At 46.6% G+C, this 15,468-nt stretch overlaps 1 protein-coding gene across 1 annotated transcript; it reads left to right on the forward strand.

Moving 5' to 3' along the window:
• The first annotated feature begins 2,486 nt into the window (after positions 1-2,486).
• LOC123039863 (noroxomaritidine synthase 1-like) lies at positions 2,487-4,145 on the forward strand. Its single transcript, XM_044462859.1, has one exon. The coding sequence runs from the start codon at positions 2,500-2,502 to the stop codon at positions 4,021-4,023; it is 1,524 nt and encodes a 507-aa protein (XP_044318794.1). The 5' UTR covers positions 2,487-2,499; the 3' UTR covers positions 4,024-4,145.
• The last annotated feature ends 11,323 nt before the right edge of the window (positions 4,146-15,468 follow it).

A 15,468-nucleotide genomic window follows, 5' to 3' on the forward strand; every position in this document is an offset into this window, starting at 1 on the left:
CCTCCATGCGTCGGCCGCCCTCCCCCACGTCGGCCTCCTCCCCCGCATCAGCCTCCTCCCGCCTCCTCCACCGAGAGGTACATCCTCCTCCCTCCTTCCTCCTCCTCCCTAGTCTTAGTTGTTTAATCATAGGAAAATGTATATAGTATGACTAGCTGCTAGTTAATCTTAGGATAATGTAGTATGAAACTTAGGATAATGTAGGTTTTTTATCTTAGTTGTTTAATCTTAGGTGTTTAATCTTAGTTGTTTAATCTTAGGATAATGTAGTATGAACCCTAGCTAGTTAATCTTAGGATAATGTAGTATGAATCTTAGGATAATGTAGTATGAACCCTAGCTAATTAATCTTAGGATCATATTTTGAACTATCACATTTGTTGTAATTTTTTTAGTAAAAACAATTATTCCTGTTATATGCAAATTTGAAGTGGATATATGTCATATTTTGAAGATGTCACAATCTTAGTTGTTTAACCGAGTGGCCTATGTTTTGTCAGAAATATCGATTCGTTTACGTTCTGGCAAAATTCAGGCGCTCGATATGTCCTGCTTTTAGCAAAGGTCATGCTGAATTTTTCTAAGTGTTTATTAATTTTGTTTTCATAATTAAGCATTTTGTTATCGACATCGACGATGCCTATCCCGCTTCCTCGTCGTCGACTCGGCGGAGGACTCCTGCTTGAGCCTAGGGGGCATGTTCGGGACTGGGCTCCACCGGGCTGGTACAGGGTTGTGCTACCTTCTGGTAAGCGCAACTTAGTGAGGAGCCAGCCCGTCGTCGACCCGGAGCTTCTTTGGTGAAAAGCTAGTGCTCAATGGACTGATTTTCCCCTAACATCCGCCGCGTTCCTCAACGTCAACCATGCGTCTTCATGGGCCCGCACACCGCATCTTTTCTTTCATCCCTGTATCCACTGAAACGCTATCCACACATGTTCTTGCAACTAAGCATCTGTTTCAAAAAGCACACCGCAACAAGCGGTCTGTTTCGGACCCACTAGGCGAGTATGCAGGGCAGGGCGACCAAGTCGGCTGGGCCCGAGCATTCGCCGTTGAAGCCACCTAGGTGCCGAAAGGAAGACCCACACCGCCTACGCCGTGGCGCGATCCCAGCCAGAGGTCCCCGTCACCAGGGGCGAAGCGGGTTCAGGAACAGCGTCACGACACCAGCGGGTCAGCCTCGCGCTTTCGTTGCCCATGTCTGCCAGGCCATGCAGCGCATGCCGACGAGTTTCTGCAACAACGACGGAGTTGCAAAACGGCGAGGACAACGACGACGGTGTTGCTACGACATCTTTTCATTGCAAAAAAAAATCTGCAACATCATCAATGTTGCAAAAGTTCTTTCCGCAACATATCTTTGTTACAAAAAGGTGACGCTGGAAAAACAGAATTGCGCGACACAACTGAGCCACTAGGCGACCAAGCCGGCTGGGCCCGAGCGTTTGCCGTCGAAGCCACCCATTCATAATTGTATGTTGAGGTGGCATGCTCGCATGTTGAGAGAAATAAGTTAGTGAGGATAACCCTCTTAGGTATATATAGTATGTCGCATAGCACGAACGTGAAATTCCATCTCTAGTTCAAGCAATGGCCGGCCTTTGTTATATATTCTTGACAAGATTAGCAAAGCCGTCATATTGTAACCATCCCAATTTAAATCTGAATGGACATCATGATATAGATGTGATATATATGCTTGCTGCCCATGCCAAGGAAGAAGAATGACAAATTGGCTACGAGAGACGTAGAATTAAGTAATTAAGCAGTGAGAACTGAGAAGGCTACTTGTTTGATCTTAATTAGGAGTGCGTTTGCTTCTGCAGTTGCTCAACACTGCTGCTAATGTGTGCTCTAGAAGAAGAATAGCGTGTCTGAAATCCAAAGCATATACACACGCGTACGCGCGCATATATGCGACGTGCTGAACAATTACTGGTCGATCTCTTCCATCTCCTGCCGTACGTACGTGTGCTGCATATTACTTGAGCCAGCCAGCTGCCACACGTACGGTACTGCTGCTATGAATCCTCCTCGCAAGACGATGACCCTGCATGTTGACAATGGCGTACATGGCGATGGGATCAAGAATACTTTTTCTTTGCGATGGGATCAAAGAGTGTACTTGATCCCCAAATCTGCCAATTGTCACCTGCTTTTGAGCCCAATGAAGTGTAGTTATGTAGTTATGTTGACACTGATCAAGTACACTAAAGTATAGCCCGATGAGCTAAGTAAGGAGCGATCCAATTTTGAATGAAAGTTATCAAGTACTGAACTTCACATACTTATCGCCAAATCTGCCAACTATCACCTGCTTTTGAGCCCAATGAAGTGGAGTTATGTTGACACTAACTGAGAATACTAGCAAGTATAGTACCAATGGACTGAGGTAGTATCACTATGATGGAGGGAAGGCGTCTATATATGGAGCCATAGCCATGCTAATTGATGAATAAATCTCAAGTAGTAGCATATCTCACACTGCTGATAACAATGTCAATTATGCTCATCTCCACATTCCTCGTTCTACTTGTTCCAGTTTGCTTGTATCTCAGGGCTAGTTGTAGATCAAAGAACCCAGCCGTGCTTCCCACAAACTGGCCAATACTGCACATGTTCCCTTCCTTCATGGCCAACCTCCACAACCTCTATGACTATTTCACCCTGGTCCTCGCAAGATCAGGCCACAACTTCAGGGCGCATGGACCACCTGGCACTGGGATGCGCTTCTTCATCACATGTGACCCTGCGAACGCCCGACACATCTTCACGACAAACCATGCCAACTTCCCCAAGGGCACGGAATTCGCCGATATCTTTGAAATCATGGGTGGCAGCCTCTTCACCATCGACGGTGAGCCGTGCCGCCGACAACGTGCGAAAGCCAAGAGCATGCTCAGCAGCCCGCGGATCGTTGCCAGTATGGCAGCCTACCTCTGTGGCAAGGTGGAGAACAACCTCCTCCCATTGTTCACCCGCATGGCGATCACCGGCACTTCATTCGACATGCAAGAATTGATGTCGAGGCTTATGTTTGACCTGGCTGCTACGCCTCTCTTCAGTGTGGATCCAGGGCTCCTATCCTTGGACATGCCACCCATGGACGCAGCGGTTGCCCTTGACACGGTGATGGAGGTGGGATTTTTTAGGCTCATGATGCCAGCATCTTGTTGGAAGTCGATGAGGTGGCTAAATATCGGCCCTGAGAGAAAGCTTGACACGGCACGCATGGTGCTACGAGAGCTCGTCCAGGAGATGATGGAGAAGAGGAAGATCACCTCATGTCGTTTTGGACATGGCAAGGAACAAGAGAGTGTGGATATTATTTCTTCCTTCCTCGAAGACCCAGACTACGCTAATGTTGACTTGCTCCATGCGGTGATCATTAGCTACATGCTCGCTGCGAGGGACACAATTGCCACAACCCTAACATGGATCTTCTACAACCTTGCCCAAAACCCTAACATCGTGTCAATCATCCGCAACGAACTTTCACCCATTGCATCACGCAAAGTAGCGGTAGGCGTGTGTACCCCGGTGATCTTTGAGCCAGACGAGACCAAATCTCTAGTATATTTGACAGCCACCTTGTACGAGACTCTCAGGCTGTACCCACCAGCGCCTGTCTTGCGCAAGACGGTGGCCGTAGATGACATCATGCCGAGTGGCCATGAGGTGCATGCCGGTGACACCATTTTTATTTCTGTCCACTCCATGGGGAGAATGGAGGCTGTGTGGGGTAAAGACTGCCTCGACTATAACCCACATAGGTGGCTCTCGGATGATGGCAACAACCTGCGATACATACCATCTCACAAGTTCTTGGCATTCAACTCAGGCCCGAGAATGTGCCTCGGCAAGGACATTGCAATTATGCAAATGAAGACTGTCATTGCTACAACGGTGTGGAACTTCGATGTGAATCTGGTGGAAGGGCAGAGCATCCAGCCCAAGCCGTCCATTATACTGGAAATGGAAAACGGGCTCATTGTTAAGTTGAAGAAGAGAGAAATATAATACTCCTATTGTATGTAAACGTACTTGCCAACCACTAGGGCAGTTTTGCACTGCCCCTAACCACATTATAGCCGAATAATAAAGGCTTGCATGCATCAAAATTTCTAAAAAAAAATATGAAAAACAACCAATGTACCACCATTTATTACTCCTGTTGCATGAGACACGGTATAAAAGCATAAAGACCTGGTGATTCCTCCATATTGTATGTGACTATCTACATGTGACATGTTGCTATTATGTGGAAGTGACCCAACCGGCTCAAAGTTGTTTTCCCAGTAGATAAGCACAGCCTCGACAAGCAGAACATCCTCATGGAACATGTACGGGGTGCTTAACAGAATAACGGAACCAATTGATCGATGAACGAACAGTCTTGCTTCAGTTCTTGGCTGGTAGCTAATACACAACTTGCCAGCATCCAGACCTCACCGGTGGGCATGTTCAATATCATAGCGGATATGCTCGCTATACTCGTTGAACTCGTAAAAGCGATTGGACAAATTAGTGGTGTAATTCGTCATTTAGTAGTAGATGGTTTATCCATTCTACAGTATGTGAACGACACCATCCTCTTTGAGGATAAAGCAACAAACCTCAAGCTCCTTCTATGCTTTGCCTTTGAGGATCTTTCGAGTCTTCAAATTTCTGTAAGAGTGAACTTTTCTTCTTCGTAGAGGCCACAGACTCGCGTTGAAGTACGTGAAGATCTTAATTGATCCGGAAGAAACAATTCCATTGCTTTATTTTCTTCCTCATCACAAACAGTTTTATGGTCTTCCTAGGAAGCATGTGGCCTTGCGTGCTATTTAAATCACGCAATTACTGCAGAATAAGCACTTCAACGAACCTTATGTTGTGATCCACCAATGGCACATATTGTTTGACAAGACTAGTATCTTTGATTGGAGTTCAGCTTACATTTTCATGCAAAATATCCTCTTTCATGTATATACTTTTATCATGACATTTGCGGTGCATTTAAAATATATCATTTGTAATAGCATAGTATGAAAAAAAATGGGTTTATCATTCAAACAGTTTTGACACACTAAATATGCTGCCCTCGCACGAGGGCCGCCCAGCTAGTTGAAGTAAAAATGAAATATAATAAAACAGTGAACATCGAACAAGCTGATAACGAAACTCCATTTTTTTTAAATTGTGTTGTGCCTTTAATGCAAAAGCGATTATACAAAAGAGCAGAATGTTAGGAATAAGCGTGCGTTCATGTGCATGCGTGCGTTGTGTGTGCTCGTGGCATGCGTGTGTGTCGCTGGGTAGGCGTGAGAGCCGGAGGTAGCTAGCCAGGACGAACTTGGTGGCTGCTAGGCGTGGTTGTTAGCGCATGCATGCAGGAGGCAGTTAGCGGTTCTGTTGCAAGCAGCCACGGTGAGTGCGTACGTGCGCTCAGGTAACGTGGGAGCTGTGCTACCGTAGGACTACAAAAGACCCGGCCACGAGTGTGTTTGCACCAGGGAGTTGCCGAGCATGTAGCCTATGAATACAAAGAAAAGATTGGGGCGTTCGTACGCCCACGGCGGCATTCGTGCGCCGGCCGAGAAAATTTCTTGTGTCTATGTGTCCTTCTTCCTCCTCTAGTCTTCTTCTTCCTCTAGCGCAAGGCGAGTGCAGAGAGAGAGCGAGCGAGGTTGAGCTCCGATGAGAGAAGGAGAAGGCCACGGTAACAATAACTGGTATCAGAGCTGGTTCATCTTGGGCGTCGTTCTTCTTGTCGGAGGCGTGCCGGCGGTGGCGGAGTTCGCCGGCGGCTGCGCGATGCTCCGGTCTGTGTGTCGGCCTATGGAGGAGCACAGCGTGGCGAGGAGGCCACGGTGGCTGCGGCGACACGGTGAGGAGGCCGCGGAGGACCTGTGTGGTGGCGGCTTCAACGACGACGACAACGCGTGGAGGCGTGTGGCACGGAGCCGGAGCGCTCATGTTGGATGCGTTAGGCGCGTGTATGGGCGCGCGCCGGGCATGTCAGACGCAGCGGGACCGTGGTGTAGGGTGGCCATGGCGGACGCGGAGGCACTACAAGAAATGTGTCAACTAGTGACCTTCTGTCAGTGACCCTGGAAGAATTGGTCGTAGATCTATGACCATTTGAGACCAATTGGTCAAAAGCTGTTCGGGGGGCTCCAAACCCTAAACCATTGCGACCATTTTGGTCAGAAAGGTCGTAATTTCCTTACACGAAATGGTCAGAAAGCAAACAGTGCAGTTCCGCTGCCTTATTTCTAGTTGTTAACGACTAATATAGATGGTCATAGCCTTGTAGATTGTGGTGGGTTGTGATGACTAGGCGCCATCTTATCAGTTTTGCCTGTCCATGTGTCAATTTTTGCCCTAGGTTATGTAGCAACCTATATTTCTGTTATTCCAAAAATTCCCAAAAAAATCTCATAAATTGTTTGGATCATATCTTCATCAAATATGTCAAAAACCTTCCTTGCCTAGTTCAAAAATAACTCAAAAATATTCATTTTCCTATCCCGTTCAAAGCAGCACTTTGTGAAGGAAGTACCATTTTGGCATCTCCAAATGGTATCCATTTTCTACAGTGCTTTCCTATGCCCAAATAACCATCCTCCACCAAATGCCAGTTCAATCCATTCATTATTTTGAGCCCAGCTTCAACATTCGTATTTATGTCCAGTGTGGTACTTTGCAAAGCAAGTACCACCTAGGCTCCTCCTTTTGAGGTGAAAATTTGTGAAGACGGTCTTCTTAGTAACTGATCATCCTCAGCCGAAACTCACGCCCATTAGCCATGTGCATTTCCCGTACCGCAAATCAAACACTTGGTTGCTTATTCATGTTTGAGCATCGATCGGTCTCCTCGTAAGAACCTTATGTTGTGATTTTCTTCCTAGCACCTACCTGGGGAGTGCCCAACCCACTAGACATGCCTAGGCCGCCCAGAACACATGGCAACGCCACGGTCACGCGGTGACCACGCGGCGGGCATGCGAGCTTACGCGCTCTAGAGTTGGGGCCCTCGGCCACCATCCAAACCTCAATGTCTCGCCATCAAACCATGTATTTCTGATTAAATAGATACTTATTTACCTAGAAATGATTTTTGGAAAAAAAAGAGCAAACTATGAGGCAGCTGCAGTTCAAATTTGACCCGCTTCCAGCTAAATCGATGGGAATTTGTTTTCTTCACCAGAGGTGGATCAAAAAATTTGACAGCCAACCATTTTTTCAATTGTTCATTAAATATGGCCTAGTATTTTATAAAATTGATTAGGTCCAATTTTGCAACAAATATATGGTAGGTCCTTCACAAAAAAAACTCATTTCGGGCACTCGAAAAATGGAAAATGAATTTTCCGTGCAAAGAAAATGAAAACTCCCTTAGGCAACATTGTTTGGAATTCCAAGATGCACCCTTGTGCACAATATGAGATCATTTGAATAAACTATGCCATGAATGTGGCCATAAGATTGATCATTTGGCTTGAAAGCCGTGAATCTTCACACTTGATAGCTCATTTCTGAGAACACTTTTTTAAAATAATTACCGTATTACAAGTTTATTTTTTTTCCTGGAAACTTGGTCACATACAATGACACAATGCGAAGGTTTTCCAATTTTTTGATTTTTTTGAATTTTTTATGCCCGTTTCAAAATGCGGTCAAAACGGCGGGCTTGACCGTTCCTATCTAGTGGTTGAATATTGGAATTTTTTTGGTGTTTCTCTGATTAAATAGGTACTTATGTACCTATAAATGATTTTTGGAAAAAATAAAGAGCAAACTATAAGGCAGCTGCAGTTCAAATTTGACCCGTTTCCAACTAAATCGGTGGAAATTTCTCTTTTTCACCAGAGGTGGATCAAAAAAATTGACACCCAACCATTTTGTCAATTGTGCATTAAATATGGCCTGGTATTTTATGAAATTGATTAGGTTCAATTTTGCAATAAATATATGGTAGGTCCTTCACAAAAGAAACTCATTTTGGGCAGTCGGAAAATGGAAAATGAATTTTCCGTGCAAAGAAAATGAAAACTCCCTTAGGCAACATTGTTTGGAATTCCAAGATGCACCCTTGTGCACAATATGAGATCATTTGAACAAACTATGCCATGAATGTGGCCATAAGATTGATCATTTGACTTGAAAGCCATGAATCTTCACACTTGATAGCTCATTTCTGAGAACACTTTTTTAAAATAATTACCGTATTACAAGTTTATTATTTTTCCTGAAAACTTGGTCACATATAGTAACACAATGCGAAGGTTTTTCAATTTTTTTTATTTCTTTTGAATTTTTTATGCCCATTTCAAAATGCGGTCAAAACGGCGAGCTTGACCGTTCCTATCTAGTGGTTGAATCTTGGAATTTTTTTGGTGTTTCTCTGATTAAATAGGTACTTATGTACCTAGAAATTATTTTTGGGAAAAATAAAGAGCAAACTATAAGGCAGCTGCAGTTCAAATTTGACCCATTTCCAACTGAATCGGCGGAAATTTGTCTTTTTCACCAGAGGTGGATCAAAACTTTTTACACCCAACCATTTTGTCAATTGTGCATTAAATATGTCCTAATATTTTAGAAAATTTATTTGGTACAATTTTGCAACAAATATATTATAGGTCCTTCACAAAAAAACTTATTTTGGGCACTCGAAAAATGATTAAAAATAGCTAGAAAGATAAAAATGCATGCAAATTGGCGATCATCCAAAAATGTGGTCTAACTTCAAAGAAAAATTTAGTTGTGCCATTTTGAAAAATATTTTTGATAGCTGCTTCACAAAACAACCATAGTTTTAGTACTTAGAAACTATTTTAAATCATAAATTTTCTGAGCCAATCAGGGCTCATCCCACGGATCACCCCCCTTAGCCGATCTGAACCGTCCCTTGTAGCCGATCCGAACCGTCCACCTCTCAGCAGCCTAATCCTAACCCTAGCAGCCCGCGCCCGCCTCTCTCTCCCCCTCTCTGCCGCCTCTCTCTTTCCCTTTCTCCCCGATCCAGATCCAGCCCGCGCCCCCATCCTCGGCCGCTGCCCCGTCCCCTGCCGCAGCCACGACGTCAGATCCCTCCACCCGCTCGCGCCACCCAACTTCGGATCCCTCCGCCAATTCCCCTCCCCTCCTTGCGCCCCCACGCGTGTGATCCAGGCGGAGATGGACGCCGCCGCCGCCGTCGCCCCCATCCCCACCGTCGACGGCCACCACCTCCTCGAGTAGGCTAGGCGGATTGGCGGCCTTGCCCACGCCGATCTGGCAGACACAGCCTCGATCCGGAGGGAGGGATTTGGCAGCCATGGTGATGGGGGTCCCTCCCTCCTCCCTCCCCTCGACGCCCTCCATGGTGATGGCTCCGTTCCCTCGACGCCCGGCGGTCATCCTCCCTTAGGCCACCCGCCCAACTTCGTCCTCCCGTAGCAGCTCACCCGCCCCTCCTCCTCCTCCTCCCAGACACGCCTCTTCTCGTCATCGTCCACAGGTACGTCTGAACCGCCTCCTCCTCCTGCCGATCCTTCGCTTCCCCGTGGCCCTGGGCCGGCACTGGTGGTCGTCGTTGGCTGATGGATAGCTCGTTTCCTGGCTCACGCAGGCGATTCCAGCATGGTGGTCGTCGTCTCCGCGGACACCTTCGAGGACATCCATGCCAAGGTGCAAGGTGCAGCGTCGATCCCCTCCCTTCTCGCCCTAGCTTTTCTACCGATTCTTCACACTGTTGTTGACAGTACTATGCGTGCGCAAGTTTCCCTCTCACGTGTGTTGCCTTTTGCAGTGGAGAAGCTCCCCGCCGTCTTGTACTACACGGCAGTCTGGTGTGGGTCGTGTAAGTACCGTCTCCGTGCCATGAATTGGTCTTTCAGTGTGTGACTGGAGAGAGCTACTGTTCTGTTGTTTGGTGTTGCAGGTCGGGCGATGGCACCTGTGATCGAGAAGATGAGCAGGCAGTACCCCAAGATACCCGTGTACAAGGTGGACATCGACATGGTGATTAGGGACTGTTTTACAACACATCATCCTATGTTTTTACACGCAGTTGTAGAAGAAAATACTTTTACTTATTGCAAGTCGCAACTGTCATGCGTATGTTATGAATTCGGAAGCTATAACATGTTTTTTTGCCATGGTGGAGTAAATTGAACAATTAAGTTGCTAGTTCAGTATGTGAGTTGCATCATGAGATGCTGCTGATAAGAGAGAGGCACTCTCTTCGTTGTATTTTCTGTTTATTGTCTTTAGTTAATGCGTCCCCATGTCGTATCATGTCCATGTTGATGTCATGTGATGCTGCTGATAAGTCCGAAATTTTGCGTGCCCAAAATCTAGGTGTCCCAGTTTAATTGGGCAGCACTTACTGTCGTTGTAGCTACGCTTCTGGTTGTTGTGAGAAAATCCTCGCTTCTGGGTGCGAGAAAATGGTCTTGCGGTCTTAATTTTTTGTGATGTTTTCTTATTAGGTATGTGCATTGATCTATTCTTGCTAGATGTGCAGCACTGAATTGAGAGATATGATACTGATTCCTTTCTTGTTCAGTGTAAATTTATTACATAAACATGTGGAGGGCACTATGACTGTAGCAGAGGTGGTGATATGATACTGATTCCTTTCTTGTTCAATGTAAATTTAGTTTGAGGAGAGTTGGTGATAAACACTTACAAGTTCATGAATAACTAAGCAACTGTCATGCTGAAAAAACACTTACTATTGTAGATTATTAATCTTAATGTCCATGAGTATAGTACGACTCCATATTTGGCAACCACATGTCACAAGAACACCTTGAGACCGCTATTCGCTAAATACCTGTTACTTTTGTTATTCTTTGTTCTATCTTGTTCTGCCTTGTCCTTTTCTAATTGGGAAAAAGCAATAATCCTGTTTGGCTTTTGCTCAAGGGAATTTTTATGTACGTACTATTTTTCCCCCTAATCAAGTAGTTGATTGATTTGAATATACACATATGATGCAGCACTGGACATGAAGTACATCACAAGGGTCAAGGATTAGGAAGGCTACCCTGCCACGGCAACTCATCAACAAGGCCAACGGAGAGGCTCTCTATGCTTTTGACAGCTTGAAGTACATAAGCGATGAGCTGTGGCAGGTTATTGCTATGAAGTTCAGTGACTTGCACATCGCTGCATTATGTTCTTTTTACTTCCAGAGCTACAGTGCTCTCATACTATCATTGCATTGCATGCTGTTCTTGCTGCATACCTATATCTCAAGTATACTTTTATGTGCTCATCGAATTGGATGGTTGCTCTGGTGTGAATCATACTAGTATGCACTAGCAGCAATCTGTCAATGTTTGCTACTGGAAAATCAATTTGCATTAACTTTTAAACTCGAAATTGTTCCCTTTTCTGTTTGATTCAACCTTACTATCGTTATAATGTATTGTGTAGTTGTTGTTTCAAATTGTGCTGCTACAAGTACCATAATTTGGATTGAAGATATTGTATTCTGTTGCTGTATCATTGTTTAATAAAACCACAGCATGATGCTCACATGAGATATCCACATGTTTCTATGATGTTTGATTCAAGCTTACTCTCATTATAATGTATTATGTTGCTGTTTTGCTACAAGTTGTGTGTTGATTTGATAACAGGAATTTTCTTGTCCTGGTCCTATACTGCATTTTGACTCATGTGTTTCTGTGCGCGTGTGTTTAATTAATGTTGTTTCAACTTTGAACTGCTTCTGCATATGGCCTATACTGCAATTGAGATTTAAATTTGTGGTTGTTCCTCTTTTACAGATGCTCAAGTGTGAAGTGTGAAGCAAGTGTGAAGCCGTGAAGTGTGAAGCCGTCAAGTTCTACTTAGTGAAGAGTAGCATATTGTAGCATATATGTGTTGTAAAGATTGTAATAGATTTATTTAGTGGTATATTTGATGAAATTTATGTGTTCTTTTTGATTATGTATGTGATCTGAAAACTTGTGAAATGGAAACTTGACCAATGGGTCCACTTATGAAAATAATCTGTCAATTTTGTACATTTCTGACATGTGGGACCAACTTGAGAGATGGTCATGACAAGTGGGACCCATCTGACTAGTGGGACCAGCTTGAATATATAATGGCTGAAAATAGAAAAGCAATAAATAATAAAAGGCCACGGGCCAACAATAAAAAAGGCTACAATGTTGGGCTTGGCCCATGAAGCCGACTAGAATTAACAAGGAAAAAATAATAAAAGGCTGAATTAATGGGCTCGGCCCTTGTAGAAAACCGAATTGGACCGGGCTGAATCTTGTGCCACATTAGCTTGCCACGCTGGATGCCTACGTGGCCTGGGAAGGTTGCTAGTGACCAAAACGCCAAAGTAGACGTATTTTGGTCATAAACGTCTACGGCCATTCCAGAAGAAAGGTCGCTATAGTCAGTTTACGACCGCCAGCTTTTGACCTTATGTGTTTGGTCACAAAAAGGTCATAAATTAAAAACAGTGACCATTCAGTGACCAATAGTGCTGGTCACAAGTTGACATATTTCTTGTAGTGAGGCGGTGCGCGCGCGCGTCTGGTGCAGTCGGGCTCGTCGTGCGCGTCGAGTGCGTGCGGGACGTGCAGGACGCACTGGTGTGGTCGGGCTCATTGGGCGCGTCGGGTGCGTGCGGGACGTGCGGGGCGCCAATAGACGCCAGGCGTGTGTCGCCTGCGGAGAAGGAGCTCGACGTATGTCGCCGGGGTCGTGACGGAGCACGGTGCGACCGGCGTCAGTGCGACAGATCGGGTCCATGGCGGTGCGACCGGCGTCGATGCGCCGGGTCGGATCCGCGAGCTGGGTCACGGCCATGACGACGACAATGATAGGAGCTGCAACAACTCCGGCGACGGCGAGATCATGGCTTAGGAGGAGAATGTTAGGAATAAGCCATGCATTCATGTGCGTGCATGCATTGTGTGTGCTCGTGGCATGCGTGTGTGTCGCTGGGTAGGCGTGAGAGCCGAAGGTAGCTAGCCCGGCCGAACTTGGTGGCTGCTAGGCGTGGTTGTTAGCGCATGCATGCAGGAGGTAGTTAGTGGTTCTATTGCAAGCAGCCACGGTGAGTGCGTACGTGCGCTCACGTAATGTGGGAGCTGCGTTGCTGTAGAACTACAAAAGGCCCGGCCACGAGTGTGTTTGTACCAGGGAGTTGCCGAGCATGTAGCCTGTGAATACAAAGCAAAGATTGGGGCGTTCGTGCGCCCACGGCGGCGTTCATGCGCCGGCCGGGAAAATTTCTTGTGTCTATGTGTCCTTCTTCATCCTCCAGTCTTCTTCCTCGAGCGCAAGGCGAGTGCAGAGAGAGAGCGAGCGAGGTTAAGCTCCGGTGAAAGAAGGAGAAGGCCGTGGTAACAACACAGAATAGATGTGCAGATAATGCCTTTAGTGCACTAGTGGACATCATGTGCTCATCTGGCTTAATACATCAAATATTTTGAGTATTAAGTTGTGCTGATCGAGGCGATCTCATCCGGCATCCAGCTAGCAGTTACGAAAAAGCAACGAATTTGCCTCATGTTATTTTTCTAAGGCATCCATTTGCCTCATGCTCAGCACTTTTGTCCTTTTGATTAATTTTTTTTGCCATAAAGCTGTCCTCAACCACTGCATGTCACACTGTACTGTTTAGTGAATGGAATAGAATTTTTCATGAAAGTTCTTATACCTAAACCAAATACACCGTTGTTTTGCATACATCTCCTCAAGTGTAGTCACTACAGGAAACAGGAGATTTGCCGTCGGTACTGGACTTTGCCGTCAGCATTTTGTCGGGACAGACGGCAAAGACAAATTTTGCCAACAGGTGCTGACGGCAAAGAATGACTAACGACAAAGACTAATTCGCCGTTTGTAAAAAAATGACAAACGGCAAAGTATCTTTGATGTCTGTGTTTTCTATTTGCAGACGGCAAAGAGCTCATTTTGCCGTCTGTGGAAAAAAACACAGATGGCATAGTCTTTGCCGTCTACCTTTTTACAGACGACAAAGTGAGTACTTTGCCGTCTGCAAACAAAAACGCAGACGGCAAAGAGAAAGCACAGCTCGCGGATCAATCCCACGGATCGATGACTTGGCAGCAACATCCACCGTAGATGCATAGCCCATGCCCACCACTCTCCCTCTCCCGTCCCTTCACGTTGTCGGGCCCCACCCCAACTACCCGGAGCCCATCAACCTTATCCACCGGATTCCACTCCCACGACCTGTCTCTCGCATCTCTCTTTTTCTCTCCCGAATACATTTGCCCCGCATCGTAGTTGACTCCATTGCCGGGATTCGATCTCGCTGGCCGCCGCCACTCAGGCCACCGGCCGCTGCCCGCGTCCCTGCCCCTCTCTTCTCCCTTCCCGCTCGCGCCACCGGCCGCCGCCTCTCGGGTCACCAGCCTCCTCCGTCGCTCAGGCCGCCGGCCGTCGCGGCCGCCCGGGCCACCTGTCACCGCTCGCGCCACCGCCGCTCGAGCCATCGGCCGCCGCCAGCGCCACCGACCGCCATCACTGCTCGAGCCATCAGCCGCCTCCGCCGTTTGGGCGTTCGGGACACCGGCCGTCGCCGTCGCCGCTCGGTTCACCGTTCGCCGCTTGCGCCACCGACTGTCGCAAGGAGCATCGATGGAGGAGAAGGGTTGCTGCCGTTCGCCCCCAACTGGTGCAGCACGCCGAGCAGCTCCATGGCCCGCACAGCTGCCGACTGGGGCTGCCCCGCTCCTCCTACGAAGAGAAGGACCGTGCCGGCTGCCGACGGGGGCTGCCCCGCGCCTCCTACGAAGAGAAGGACTGCGCCCGATGCGGTCTCGAGCTACCGGCCGCCGCCGCTCGCGCCACCGACAGCCCCAGCCAACGCACCGAACACTCTTTCTCTGTAAATAAGTTGTAGAAGAATTTTGTAATTTGATCTATAAAGAAACTGTTGGTGTTCAGATCTGTAAGTTTCTTGCGTAAGAATGTTGTAGCACAACTTTGCTCTAGTCCTTCAAGCCTTGTTGATGTTCATGCGTGCAGCGTATTTTTTAAAAAATTAAAAAAAACTTTGCCATCTGTGAAGTAGTTGTGCTGATGGCAAAGAGCACGTTTAGGCTGACAGCAAAGATCCTTCTTTGCCGTCTGTTATTATTTGTGCAGACGGCAAAATACTGAGAATGGCTGACGGCAAAGTCTTTGTCGTTTATCTAATGAAAAGCTGACGGCAAAGTATTCTTTGCCGACTTGTCTTTGCCGTCTGCATCCTGATGGCAAACTCTTTGCCGTCTGTATTTAGGTCTTTGCCGTCTGTGATTCACAGATGGCAAATTACCTGATTCCTGTAGTGAGTAGGTAAGTTTGGTTTCCAAATCCCAACCAATCTCATGTCTTGCGCTGCATATCTGATCCATAAATACGAATGGTACCATGACATCCGTGTATAAACTCACTGGTTAGTACTAAACTTCCCGGTTACTAGCTAGCTCCCAGCTCCATGAC

Source organism: Triticum aestivum, chromosome 2B, assembly GCF_018294505.1.
Source record: "Triticum aestivum cultivar Chinese Spring chromosome 2B, IWGSC CS RefSeq v2.1, whole genome shotgun sequence".
In the NCBI taxonomy this organism is placed as follows: Eukaryota; Viridiplantae; Streptophyta; class Magnoliopsida; order Poales; family Poaceae; genus Triticum; species Triticum aestivum.